Source organism: Triturus cristatus, chromosome 6 (genome assembly GCF_964204655.1).
Source record: "Triturus cristatus chromosome 6, aTriCri1.1, whole genome shotgun sequence".
NCBI classification, from domain to species: domain Eukaryota; kingdom Metazoa; phylum Chordata; class Amphibia; order Caudata; family Salamandridae; genus Triturus; species Triturus cristatus.
Window position 1 is genome coordinate 1,923,915,578 of NC_140589.1, and position 14,047 is coordinate 1,923,929,624.

Genomic DNA, 14,047 nt, shown 5'->3' on the forward strand with positions numbered 1-14,047 from the left:
CCCAGTCTGAGAAGACACTGCTCTCCTGCGCGTGCTCAGTAAGTGAGTAAGGATCGGGTCCGCGCACGCTCAGAGGCAAGTGAAGCCGCTCAGAGGCAAGCGAAGGCCTTCAGAGTCAGAAGGCAGTGAGTGGCGCATGCGCAGATTTACTCTCACGACCTCCGCAGTGACGTCATCCGAGTCCGCGCCCAGTCTTTTCACAAATTGCTTTCCCGAGCTCCACGCATGTGCAGATTGTAACTTTCAGTTTTTTCACGAGCAAGTATCCCGAGCTCAACGCATGCGCAGATTGTATCTTTTAGTCTTGCTACGAACTTTTAACCCGAGCTGAGGGCATGCGCAGATCTCTAATCACGTCTCCGGAAGTAACGTCATCCGTGTCTACAGCCAGTGAGCGTGACTCATGGACAGTTCAGCTGCAGCCCCAGGAGCGCCCCGAAGCAAAGGCTTCATCTCCAGGCGCTGTGAGGCTTGGTAAGTCAGAGATGAGGCTGAGGAGAGGAGGGGCGGGGGGGGGGGGGTAGTGTTAATACGCCTCCTGCAGAGGGCCTGCAGCATATCACAGGACTGTATTTTATATAGACAGCTCAGTGGGTTAATGCGCCTCCGGCAGAGAGTCTGACAGAATATTACAGGACTGTATTTTATATGGATAGCTCAGTGGGTTAATACGCCTCCTGCAGAGGGCCTGCAGCATATCACAGGACTGTATTTTATATGGACAGCTCAGTGGGTTAATGCGCCTCCGGCAGAGAGTCTGACAGAATATTACAGGACTGTATTTTATATGGATAGCTCAGTGGGTTAATGCGCCTCCTGCAGAGAGTCTGCTGGCATATTACACAACTGTATTTTATATAGATACCTCGGTGGGTTAATGCGCCTTCTGCAGAGAGTCTGCCAGCATATTACAGGACTGGATTTTATATGGATAGTTCAGTGGTTTAATGCTCCTCCTGCAAAGAAAGTCTGCCAGCATATTACAGGACTATTTTATATGGATAGCTCGTTGGGTTAATGCGCCTCCTGCAGAGAGCCTGACAGCATATTACAGGACTGTATTTTATATGGATAGCTCAGTGGGTTAATGTGCCTCCTGCAGAGAGTCTGCTGGCATATTACACAACTGTATTTTATATAGATAGCTCGGTGGGTTAATGCGCCTTCTGCAGAGAGTCTGCCAGCATATTACAGGACTGGATTTTATATGGATAGTTCAGTGGTTTAATGCTCCTCCTGCAAAGAAAGTCTGCCAGCATATTACAGGACTATTCTATATGGATAGCTCGGTGGGTTAACGCGCCTCCTGCAGAGAGCCTGTCAGCATATTACAGGACTGTATTTTATATGGATAGCTCAGTGGGTTAATGCGCCTCCTGCAAAGTCTTCCAGGATATTACAGGGCTGTACTTTATCTCAGTGGGTTAATGCGCCTCCTGCGGAGAGTCTGCCAGCATATTACAGGACTGTATTTTTATTTGGATAGTTCAGTGGGTTAATGCGTCTCCTGCAGAGAGTGTGTCAGCTTATTACAGGACTGTATTTTATATGGATAGCTCAGTGGGTTAATGTGCCTCCTGCAGAGAGCCTGTCAGCATATTACAGGACTGTATTTTATATGGATAGCTCAGTGGGTTAATGCGCCTCCTGCAGAGAGCGTCAGCTTATTAAAGGACTGTATTTTTGTATGGATAGCTCAGTGGGTTAATGCGCCTCCTGCAGAGAGTGTGTCAGCTTATTACAGGACTGTATTTTATATGGATAGCTCAGTGGGTTGCTGCTTTTGTCACAGAGTTCCCTCTGTTACTCGTGGTTCAGCCGCACCTGGCGCTGAGGTCGGGGTGGAAGGTGCTGATCATTTACAAATAAATAATCGGTTTAAAAGCACCTGCTGCAGGATTTAAGTTTCTCGTTGCTCAAATGGCTGTCATTTTTTATATTTGTCTGTTTTCATGGACAAACATAATTTTGTTCGCGAGAAAGTGTCTCACTCTAAGTGCCACACATTTAGTCATTGAATGCCACTCATGAGCACTCTGAAACTATGAAAATGTCACACAGAAAACAATCTCAAACCTTTTCAGCTGTGTTTGGGGGCCCTCTGCGCTGTGGTGGCTGCTGGGGCCCGTATTACGGCCCTGGACCATGCCGCATTTGACACCCTTACCACAGATGGAAACATCTGGGCAGGCGCAGGCCTCTGTTCCTTCTAATGACAGGAAGCGCAGAAGGAAGGAGCTCCAGGAGGAGATCAGGTTTAGCCTTGTGCAGCCAGACAGCGCTTTGCGTGTCTTTGTTTCTTTTTTATCTCTCTCTGGTTCTCTTCCATGCTTTCCCATCCCTGTGTTCGACCCTTATCCTACAAGCATTGATTCCTATAAATCATGGGTACTCACAAACTTTCTCTCGGGGACAAATTTACAGTGTGGTTTGTGGCTGAGGGCCACACAGGTGGGAGTGGGGTCAGTGGAGAGGGCGGCGGGTCTAGAGCAAAAAAAAAACTGTGACCATGAGGTTGAACACACGCCCCTGCAGCGTACACCTTCGTCCACTGAGCCACCAGACTTGGCACACACACATCTCTCTCTCCCTCTCTCTGTCTCCCTCCCTCTCTCTATCCCTCTCTCTCTCTCCCCCTCTCTCTCTCTCTCTCCCTCTGCCTCACTCACTCAGTCTCCCTCTCTCTTTCTCCCTTCCTCTCTTTCCCTCTCTCTCCCTCCCTCTCTCTCCCTCCCTCTCCCTCCCTCCCTCTCCCTCCCTCTGTCTGTCTACCTCCCTCTGTCTCCCTCCCTCTATCTGTCTCGCTCCCTCTGTCTCCCTCCCTCTGTCACCTTGCTCCCTCTGTCTATCTCCCTCGGGCTGTCTCTCTCCCTTTGTCTCTCTCCCTTTGTCTCTCTCCCTTTGTCTCTCTCCCTCTGTCTGTCTCCCTCTGTCTGTCACCCTCTGTCTCCCTCTGTCTCCGCCCCTCTGTCTCCCTCTGTCTCTGTCTCACCTCTGTCTCCCTCTGTCTCCCTCTCTCGGTCTCCCTCTCTCGGTCTCCCTCTCTGTCTGTCTCCCTCTCTCTCTGTCTCCCTCTCTCTCTGTCTCCCTCTCTCTCTCTGTCTCCCTCTCTCTCTCTGTCTCCCTCTCTCTCTCTGTCTCCCTCTCTCTCTCTGTCTCCCTCTCTCTCTCTGTCTCCCTCTCTCTCTCTGTCTCCCTCTCTCTCTCTGTCTCCCTCGCTCTCTCTGTCTCCCCCTCTCTCTCTCTGTCTCCCTCTGTCTGTCTCCCTCTGTCTGTTTCCCTCTGTCTCCCTCTCTCGCTGTCTCCCTCTCTCGCTGTCTCCCTCTCTCGCTGTCTCCCTCTCTCGCTGTCTCCCTCTCTCGCTGTCTCCCTCTCTCGCTGTCTCCCTCTCTCTCGGTCTCCCTCTCTCTCGGTCTCCCTCCCTCGCTCTCTCTGTCTCCCCCTCTCTCTCTCTGTCTCCCTCTGTCTGTCTCCCTCTGTCTCTTTCCCTCTGTCTCCCTCTCTGTCTGTCTCCCTCTCTGTCTCCCTCTCTCTCTGTCTCCCTCTCTGTCTGTCTCCCTCTCTGTCTGTCTCCCTCTCTGTCTGTCTCCCTCTCTGTCTGTCTCCCTCTCTGTCTGTCTCCCTCTCTGTCTGTCTCCCTCTCTGTCTGTCTCCCTCTCTGTCTGTCTCCCTCTCTGTCTGTCTCCCTCTGTCTGTCTCCCTCTGTCTGTCTCCCTCAGTCTGCGCCCTCTGTCTGTCTCCCTCTGTCTGTATCCCTCTGTCTCCCTCTCTCTGTCTCCCCCCCTCTCCCTCCCTCCCTCTCTCTCCGTCTGTCTCAGTCTCTGCCTCTATCTGTCTGTCCCTGTCTCCCTCCCTCTGTCTCCCTCTCCGTCTCTCTGTCTCGGTCTGTCTCTGCCTCTCTCTGACCCTGTCCCTGTCTCTTCCTCTATCTGTCTGTCTGTCTGTCCCTGTCCCTGTCTCTGTCTGTCTCTATATCTGTCTGTATCTGTCTCCCTTCTTCTGTCTCCCTCCCTCTCTCTCTGTCTCCCTCCTCTCTCTCTCTCTCCCTCTCCTTCTCTCTCTCCCTCTCTCTCGGTCTCCCTTTGTCTCACTCTGTCTGTCTCCCTCTCTCTGTCTCCCTCTCTCTGTCTCCCTCTCTCTGTCTCCCTTTGTCTGTCTCCCTTTGTCTGTCTCCCCCTCTCTGTATCCCTTTGTCTGTCTCTCTCCATCTGTTTCCCTCTGCCTGTCTCCCTCTGCCTGTCTCCCTCTGCCTGTCGTCCTCCCTCTGTCTGTCTCCCTCTGTCTGTCTCCCTCTGTCTGTCTCCCTCAGTCTGCGCCCTCTGTCTGTCTCCCTCTGTCTGTATCCCTCTATCTCCCTCTCTCTGTCTCCCCCCCTCTCCCTCCCTCCCTCTCTCTCCGTCTGTCTCAGTCTCTGCCTCTATCTGTCTGTCCCTGTCTCCCTCCCTCTGTCTCCCTCTCCGTCTCTCTGTCTCGGTCTGTCTCTGCCTCTCTCTGACCCTGTCCCTGTCTCTTCCTCTATCTGTCTGTCTGTCCCTGTCTCTGTCTGTCTCTATATCTGTCTGTATCTGTCTCCCTTCTTCTGTCTCCCTCCCTCTCTCTCTGTCTCCCTCCTCTCTCTCTCTCTCTCTCCCTCTCCTTCTCTCTCTCCCTCTCTCTCGGTCTCCCTTTGTCTCACTCTGTCTGTCTCCCTCTCTCTGTCTCCCTTTGTCTGTCTCCCTTTGTCTGTCTCCCCCTCTCTGTATCCCTTTGTCTGTCTCTCTCCATCTGTTTCCCTCTGCCTGTCTCCCTCTGCCTGTCTCCCTCTGCCTGTCTCCCTCTGCCTGTCTCCCTCTGCCTCTCTCCCTCTGTCTCCCTCTCTCTCTGTCTCCCTCTCTCTCTGTCTCCCTCTCTCTCTGTCTCCCTCTCTCTCTGTCTCCCTCTCTCTCTGTCTCCCTCTCTCTCTGTCTCCCTCCCTCTGTCTCCCTCCCTCTGTCTCCCTCCCTCTGTCTCCCTCCCTCCCTCTGTCTCCATCTGTCTGTCTCCCTCTGTCTCCCTCTGTCTGTCTCCCTCTCCCTCCCTCTGCCTCTCTCCCTCTGTCTCCCTCTCTCTCTGTCTCCCTCTCGCTGTCTCCCCTCTCTCTGTCTCCCTCCCTCTCCCTCCCTCTGTCTGTCTCCGTCTGTCTCCCTCTGTCTCCCTCCCTCTGTCTCCCTCTGTCTGTCTCCCTCCCTCTGTCTGTCTCCCTCCCTCTGTCGCCCTCCTCCCCTTGTCTGTCTCCCTCTGTCTCCGTCCCTCTGACTCCCTCCCTCTCTCACTCTGTCTCCCTCCGTCTCCCTCTGTCTGTCTCCCTCTGCCTCACTCACTCAGTCTCCCTCTCTCTTTCTCCCTTCCTCTCTTTCCCTCTCTCTCCCTCCCTCTCCCTCCCTCCCTCTTCCTCCCTCTGTCTGTCTACCTCCCTCTGTCTCCCTCCCTCTATCTGTCTCGCTCCCTCTGTCTCCCTCCCTCTGTCACCTTGCTCCCTCTGTCTATCTCCCTCGGGCTGTCTCTCTCCCTTTGTCTCTCTCCCTTTGTCTGTCTCCCTCTGTCTGTCACCCTCTGTCTCCCTCTGTCTCACCTCTGTCTCCCTCTCTCGGTCTCCCTCTCTCGGTCTCCCTCTCTGTCTGTCTCCCTCTCTGTCTGTCTCCCTCTCTGTCTGTCTCCCTCTCTGTCTGTCTCCCTCTCTGTCTGTCTCCCTCTCTGTCTGTCTCCCTCTCTCTCTCTGTCTCCCTCTCTCTCTCTGTCTCCCTCTCTCTCTCTGTCTCCCTCTCTCTCTCTGTCTCCCTCTCTCTCTCTGTCTCCCTCTCTCTCTCTGTCTCCCTCTCTCTCTCTGTCTCCCCCTCTCTCTCTCTGTCTCCCTCTGTCTCTTTCCCTCTGTCTCCCTCTCTCGCTGTCTTCCTCTCTCGCTGTCTTCCTTTCTCGCTGTCTCCCTCTCTCGCTGTCTCCCTCTCTCGCTGTCTCCCTCTCTCGCTGTCTCCCTCTCTCGCTGTCTCCCTCTCTCGGTCTCCCTCCCTCGCTCTCTCTGTCTCCCCCTCTCTCTCTCTGTCTCCCTCTGTCTGTCTCCCTCTGTCTCTTTCCCGCTGTCTCCCTCTCTCGCTGTCTCCCTCTCTCGCTGTCTCCCTCTCTCGCTGTCTCCCTCTCTCGCTGTCTCCCTCTCTCGCTGTCTCCCTCTCTCTCTGTCTCCCTCTCTCTCTGTCTCCCTCCCTCTGTCTCCCTCCCTCTGTCTCCCTCCCTCTGTCTCCCTCCCTCTGTCTCCCTCCCTCTGTCTCCCTCCCTCTGTCTCCCTCCCTCTGTCTCCCTCCCTCCCTCTGTCTCCATCTGTCTGTCTCCCTCTGTCTCCCTCTGTCTGTCTCCCTCTGTCTCCCTCTGTCTGTCTCCCTCTCTCTCGGTCTCCCTCTCTCTCGGTCTCCCTCTCTCTCGGTCTCCCTCTCTCTCGGTCTCCCTCTCTCTCTGTCTCCCTCCCTCTCTGTCTGTCTCTCTCTCGGTCTCCCTCTCTCTCTGTCTCCCTCTGTCTGTCTCCCTCTGTCTGTCTCCCTCTGTCTGTCTCCCTCAGTCTGCGCCCTCTGTCTGTCTCCCTCTGTCTGTATCCCTCTGTCTCCCTCTCTCTGTCTCCCTCCCTCTCCCTCCCTCCCTCTCTCTCCGTCTGTCTCAGTCTCTGCCTCTATCTGTCTGTCCCTGTCTCCCTCCATCTGTCTCCCTCTCCGTCTCTCTGTCTCGGTCTGTCTCTGCCTCTCTCTGACCCTGTCCCTGTCTCTTCCTCTATCTGTCTGTCTGTCCCTGTCTCTGTCTGTCTCTATATCTGTCTGTATCTGTCTCCCTTCTTTTGTCTCCCTCCCTCTCTCTCTGTCTCCCTCCTCTCTCTCTCTCTCCCTCTCCTTCTCTCTCTCCCTCTCCCTTTGTCTCACTCTGTCTGTCTCCCTCTCTCTGTCTCCCTTTGTCTGTCTCCCTTTGTCTGTCTCCCCCTCTCTGTATCCCTTTGTCTGTCTCTCTCCATCTGTTTCCCTCTGCCTGTCTCCCTCTGCCTGTCGTCCTCCCTCTGTCTCCCTCCCTCTGTCTCCCTCTCTCTCTGTCTCCCTCTCTCTCTGTCTCCCTCTCTCTCTGTCTCCCTCCCTCTGTCTCCCTCCCTCTGTCTCCCTCCCTCTGTCTCCCTCCCACTGTCTCCCTCTGTCTGTCTCCCTCTGTCTCCCTCTGTCTGTCTCCCTCTCCCTCCCTCTGCCTCTCTCCCTCTGTCTCCCTCTCTCTCTGTCTCCCTCTCGCTGTCTCCCCTCCCTCCCTCTCCCTCCCTCTCCCTCCCTCTGTCTGTCTCCGTCTGTCTCCCTCTGTCTCCCTCCCTCTGTCTCCCTCTGTCTGTGTTCCTCCCTCTGTCTGTCTCCCTCCCTCTGTCGCCCTCCTCCCTTTGTCTGTCTCCCTCTGTCTCCGTCCCTCTGACTCCCTCCCTCTCTCACTCTGTCTCCCTCTGTCTCCCTCTCTGACTCCCTCCCTCTGTCTCCCTCCCTCTGCCTCCCTCTGTCTCTCTCTCCCTCTGTCTCCCTCTCCCTGTCCCCCTCTCTCTGTCTCCCTCCCTCCGTCTCCCTCTGTCTATCTCCCTCCCTCTGTTTGTCACCCTCTGTCACCTCACCCCAGCTTCCCGGGGGCACACACACACAGCCGCACCAGAGTACTTTACAGGTCTTTAAAAGACCATTTACTTGTTAATAAGGCTTTGTTGTGAATCGCCCAGCCCCCATAGAGTACAGTGTCTCGGAGTCCGCGCTGCTGCGGAGGTGTTTGCTGACACTCTTTAATTATTATTTTTTAAACACGAGTACAATGTCTGCAAGGTCCGCGGGCCACCAAGGAAGGCTTGCCGGGCCACTGGCGGCCCGCGGGCCATACTATGAGTACCCGTGCTATAGATCCTGTATTTTGATAACCTCTGATGTGCTCCTGTGAAGAAGCCTTTGGCTTTTACTAGCCACAGTTTATAAATCATTTGTGAATTATGTATGTAGTCAGAACACAAGGCCTAACAAAATTAGTGGGGCCCCATTCCTGCCACTTACCATGCATCAGATGTTAGACTAACGCATTTCAGTGTGGTGATCCGCATCACCGCACTGAAATGCATTTTCACAAATAATGCATTATGCTCCAGTTGTCAAGACATGCCCTTTATTACGCTGCCTTTATACAAGTGTGGAGTGGCAGCTGGCAGTGCGTGCCATGGCATGTGTGCACTGCTCCGCAGGCTTGGGCTAGCTCTGTTGGCAGGCTGCAGTAATCAATGCTACAATCGTACATACATGAGGGCCACGGGGACCGGATGTGACGTCCTGCTGCTGGAGTTAACTTTCGGGATGCGGCAGGCGCTGGGCTACTTTGCTGCAAATTATCTTGGCGGATGCGGCAGCCTCTATTGCTGAAAGAGGGCCTGGGTAGACTGACAGGAGTGACTGAGAGAAGGGCTGGTTAGACTGACAGGAGTGACTAATAGAGGGGCTGATTAGACTGACAGGAGTGACTGAGAGAGGGGCTGGTTAGACTGACTGGAGTGACTGAGAGAGGGGATGGTTAGACTGACTGGAGTGACTGAGAGATGGGCTGGTTAGACTGACAGGAGTGACTGAGAGAGGAGCTGGTTAGGCTGACTGGAGTGACTGAGAGAGGAGCTGATTAGACCAACAGGAGTGACTGAGAGAGGGGCTGGTTAGACCGACAGGAGTGACTGAGAGAGGGGCTAGTTAGACCGACAGGAGTGACTGAGAGAGGGGCTGGTTAGACTGACAGGATTGACTGAGAGAGGGGCTGGTTAGACTGACTGGAGTGACTGAGAGAGGGGCTGATTAGACTGACTGGAGTAACCAGAGTCGCACTGCAAGTGAAGTTGGTGGGAGAGTGCCAGCACTTTTATTTATCCATGTTAAGCACCGGTAACATGCTCTGGACACTCAACGAGTCAAGGAACAGTCGATATGCAGCTCTATATTATTTGTGTCTCTTTTAGGGTAAACAGAAAGTTCATTGTTTGATGCACTTGGTTATGCAGATTAATCAAATGCACTTTCAGTGGCCTGTCTACTTGTTGTGATAAATGCTTACAGCTCTCTGCTGTGGGCTCGATTGCAGCCACGTGTGTGCGCCTTACCTGGCACAGCTGTGTTTGGTCACAGTCAGTTTTCTAGTCCCTTCTGGTCACGAGCACAGCCCCAAACAAAGAGGCGAATCCTACAGCATAAGAATTAGTCGTGAGGGGTAGACGGGGTACTCCTGCTGCGCGCTGTAGCCCAGAAAGACCAAAGTGGCCTAGAAACGAGTAAAGTTAGCTACCCTCTACGGTCCTGTACCCTTCCCTCTCCAGACCATGCATGTAAGGCTATACGTTACAACATAACCCCCTTTCTCCCCCCACCGATGGAACCAGCAAATTGAACCATGCGTTTCAGCCATAGCCACGCACAGGAAGAGTACAGCCAGGCACCCCTGGCTAATCACAATGCTGCAATGCAGCATTGTGATTGGTTTTGAGCTCAACCAGGAAATGGGGTCCCAAAAGAAATACTCTTATCCTCCCTTAATGACTTTAAAAAGGAGCTACGGGAAAAACTAAAGGGGGATATGGCCTGTTCTTTGGCTGCTCTGAAAGCAGATCTCTCAGAAAATTAATGGCCCTCAGGAATGACGTGGACTCAGCAGGAAGCAGGGTAATGGACTTGGAAACAAAAATGGCGGAACTGGAACAACTGACTAAATGCATGAAGGAGACCACCCCTACCCTCCAGGCACAACTTCAGGATAGTAGTAGTAGTATTTATTTATTTGTTGATTATTTAAAATCATTACAACCAGCAGAATACACATGCAAAATAAAATTAGATTAAGAATATAACATTCAAACAGAAAATAAAAGATTCATCTTCCCTTCACAATTATTTTGCGGCTACAGTGCACAATTATATCCAAGCAAGATCTACAACTAAGCCTCAACATGGTTTGTTTGACTGCAAATGATCAGCAAGCAAAAATAAAATACTTTGTTCTAGCTGCTATAGTGTACAGTATACAATACATTTTTCTAAGAAAATCTTTATATCAATAGGAGCTGCAAAAATAAAATTGCCCGTAATAAAATTACATGTAGAGCAATATTAGCAAGAAAGTGCAATTGTGCTAGTAAACTTTTAGCAGTGAAAACTAAAGTGCCTTGTGCTAGAGACTAAAATTATCAGTATACCATTTATTACTCTTAAAAACTTTAAAACAGTGAGAGATGCATAAGAAAAAAAACAACCAAAGTAAAATTACATTTGGAACGACATTAGCAATAAAGTGCGTTTGTGTTAATAGACTTTAGCAACAAAAATAAAATGCTTTGTACTAGCAACCTTAGTTTACAATATACCATACATCATTCTAGAGAGTGCTTTATAATATTATAAGCGGGAACAGAAAAGAAAAAATCGTAGTTTAATACAATTGTTCAAACCTCAAAGATGATGTGTGTTTCCGCTAAGCAAACTTTAACTGTTTTAATTTAAAGGATACCACCACTACCCCTAAAAACATTTAATAGCGATATAACAAACCGCAACAATACACTTGGGCTATCAATCAAAATAAGGTACCATACTATTAGCAAACCTTAGCAACTATGGTTTAAGGTGGTCCATGCTTAACCCTTAAAAGTACATTGCAGCATTATAAATAATTTTCATGTTGTAAATATCTTCGCTTCAATTGTCAATATTGCAAAGTTTCTTTTCAACTATAAAAATAAACTTAACAAATCGGGAAATAAGACGAGCAGTGGCACCATTTAGACATAAGATGATGGCGTTTCTACAAGATCTTACCCCCAATTCATTAAAAGTAGACATTAATATAGTTTTCCGCTCTTCTAACAATTTGGGGCATAAAGTTACTATGTGCACTAAAGTTTCCTCACAAGAACCACATAACCTACACAATTTAGAAGGCCACTTGTTTTCCCATTTTGGTATTCCATCTTTAGTCGGATATCTCCCGAGCCGTAGTAGCATACATTTATTCTTAATTGAAGGTTTTAAATGGAATAACAAATATGGTTGGGGAGTCAATTTACCAAAAGAATTTGCAATTGGCCATAAGTGGTTTTTTTTTTCCTAAGTTCATCTTTATCTATTATAGTCGACAATAAAATAGCTGATTGGTTAATTGATTTTTTATAAACAACTTTACTCCTGATTTCGTCTTCTAGGTTTGGACAATCAAAATTACGCAAACACTCATTTAGATATGTTTGCCAGCTACTCGCGTATTCACTTCTCATCATCTCATGCCAACACTGGTTTGCGAGGGAACCCTCTTCAGCACGAGACAATGACAATAAGGTTTTTTAAAATGTGGATTGTCGGCCAGTGTTTGCCTTTTAGGCCAAATTCTAGTCTTATATTGGCACGGCTAATATATCTGGGAATCCTAAATACTGATTTTTATGTTCTTATTTTAATATCATCAAGGGTTATCGCGTCTTTGCCGTGGAAGATAATAGAACCGTAATCCAAGGATGGAATCAACTTTGCTTTCATGACCTTCAACAGGTGATCATAATTTGGGCATGATAGCTTATCTCTCAATTTTCTAAAAGCAAATGATAGTGATGCTCCCTTAGCTTCAAGGTTATTAAAATGCTGCCTAAACGTCATACTATCGTCAAATGTGATTCCTAAATATTTGTACGATTTTACACATTCGACGACCAAACCATTGATATTCCATTCTTTCATTCCTAATTTCGTTTTTCCTGCGGTCATTATTTTTGTCTTTTTTGTATTTATTTTTAGGCCATTTTGAGAAACATATTGGTTAAAAGAATCTATTAATCTTTTTAGTCCTATGGCAGATTTGCTTAATAAAATGGTGTCATCGGCATATTGTAGATATTTGATCTCTTTGCCTAAAATAGCAGGAGAATGGGCATTGGCATGTTTAAAATGAACTGGGAGATCAAACATAAAAAGATTAAAAAGACAAGGTTCCAAGACACAGCCTTGTTTCAATCCAATATTAGTCTCAAGACGCCGAGTTGTGTGTCTTCCATCACCAACTTTGATCTGTACCCATGTGTTGGAGTATAATAATTTAATCATATTAAGTAAGGTATTAGATATGCCCCAATTAGTTAATTTTAACCATAATGCATTTCGCGTTACAGAATCAAAGGTGGCTTTTAAATCGATGAAACAAATATACAACTTTTGTTTCCTGTATTTGGCCCTATCGCCCAATAACGTCAATAAAATCAAATTCGTGTTAGTCAATTCTCCTCTTCTAAAACCAGTTTGTAAATTTGGAATCAAATCCTTTCTCAAGTCCCATGCTTCCAGTTCCTCCAAAAGACAACTAGCAAATATTTTAGCCTCCACATCCGTGAAGGCAATTAAACTGTAGTTTGCGGGGTTATCTTGCGGACCGCTTTTGTATATTGGTTAGATGATACTTCCCTGCCATGATTCAGGAATGGAACCCGTTTTAAGCACATCATTGAATAAAAATGTTAAGACCTCTGGCCAATACTTTAGATTTGTTTTAAAAACTATGTTAGGGATTCCGTTCGGACCGGGAGCTCCATTTGATCTAATATTATTTATTACTTTTTTAACTTTCTCTACCGACCATGGCTCTTTGTCGAATAGACTCGGTGGGTCATGGACATTTAAGTCTGACCCGCTATCTTTTATTTTTTCTTGCGAGGCATGATGGGCAGAATCAAATTATTAGAATCAAACTGTGAGCCCGGAGGAACAGCGTGTAAGTTATTGAAAAAGTTTACCCAGCTTGATTCTTCCATATTGGCGCTATTGCCTCTATGATTACCAAGTTCAAGATTATTAATGATACCCCAGAATGACCTTGAGTCTTTAATTTTACATGAAAAATGTAATTTAGTCCAAATTTCTTCATAGTGTGCTTGTTTAGCCTTCCATATTTCGTTCTTGTATCCCTTTTTCAATTGTTTAATTTGTTGGGACACAAGGAAATTAAATGTTCCTTTCGCTTTTCTATACAATGCTCTTAATGCTCTATTAAGACTTCTTTTAAGGTAGAGTAACCGGTTTGAAAACCACCCTGGTTTATTTGAAGTCAAAGTTGCACCTTTTGATGTTTTGGAGTTAGGAAAATTAACCAAAAGAGCGGAACACAAACAAGGCCAGAGAGCAACCATAGATTTTCCTTCAGCAATTGCGTCTCGAGCTTTTAAAATTAAATAAGAAAGGACTTCCATTATATCCTTTTCGGTTCTCTCATTCCATATTAACCTTTTAAGATTAAATGGAGTAGGAGCAGTTTTAATTATTCTTGTTTCCGGTAAATGATCGAAAGAAAAAGCGAAGGAAATAACTTGTGGATTATGATCACTCTCTATCCTTGGTGATACATGATAACTGAGAAGCAAATTTAACAGTTTCTCAGAGATTATGTAGTAATCAATAATAGAAGGATTACACGTTTTTTTGAATGTCGGTGTGTGATCCTCGTCTTGCAAAACTTTAAGATTAAATTTCATAAACTGGGAATTAATCCACTGGGATAGAATTTCCGGGTGTATATTCGACTTTTTACAAGTAAAAAAATGCGTGTTAAAATCACCGGAAATGATTATCAATGAGTCTAAATGGTCTTAGTACAACACTTTTACTATTTCCCACAAGCTCAATAGTTGGGTACATTTAACCTTATATTTTTAACTTATATAAATATTTAAAAAGATAATGGGTTGCTTGTAAATTAATTTAATACACTGCAGCCATTTTACCTGAAAGTCAATCTCAAAATGTTTAACATCCAAGTTCACAGAAACATAGGTGGAGAGGCCGCCACTGGGGCGACCGGTAGAGACCTTGCGGAGAGCCACATTTGAATATTCAAAATAACCAATAAGGGGTTCACAGATCATATTCCAAGTTTCCTGGAGCATTAATATATCAAAGTCTCTAAGAAAGCTTATTACATCTGGATCCTCGAGAAGTGATTTAAAACCATTTGTGTTCCAAGAACAGATTTTGAAAGGTTTTAATGC

General features: G+C 47.8%; 1 protein-coding gene across 1 annotated transcript in view; it reads left to right on the forward strand.

Moving 5' to 3' along the window:
• The first annotated feature begins 320 nt into the window (after positions 1 to 320).
• LOC146822490 (uncharacterized) overlaps positions 321 to 14,047 on the forward strand; it is a 144,089-nt gene continuing 130,362 nt past the window's right edge. Inside the window, exon 1 of the mRNA XM_085613601.1 lies at positions 321 to 474. Within this exon, the coding sequence (XP_085469727.1) occupies positions 336 to 474 (139 nt within the window). The 5' untranslated portion in view covers positions 321 to 335. The remainder of the gene's footprint in view (positions 475 to 14,047) is intronic.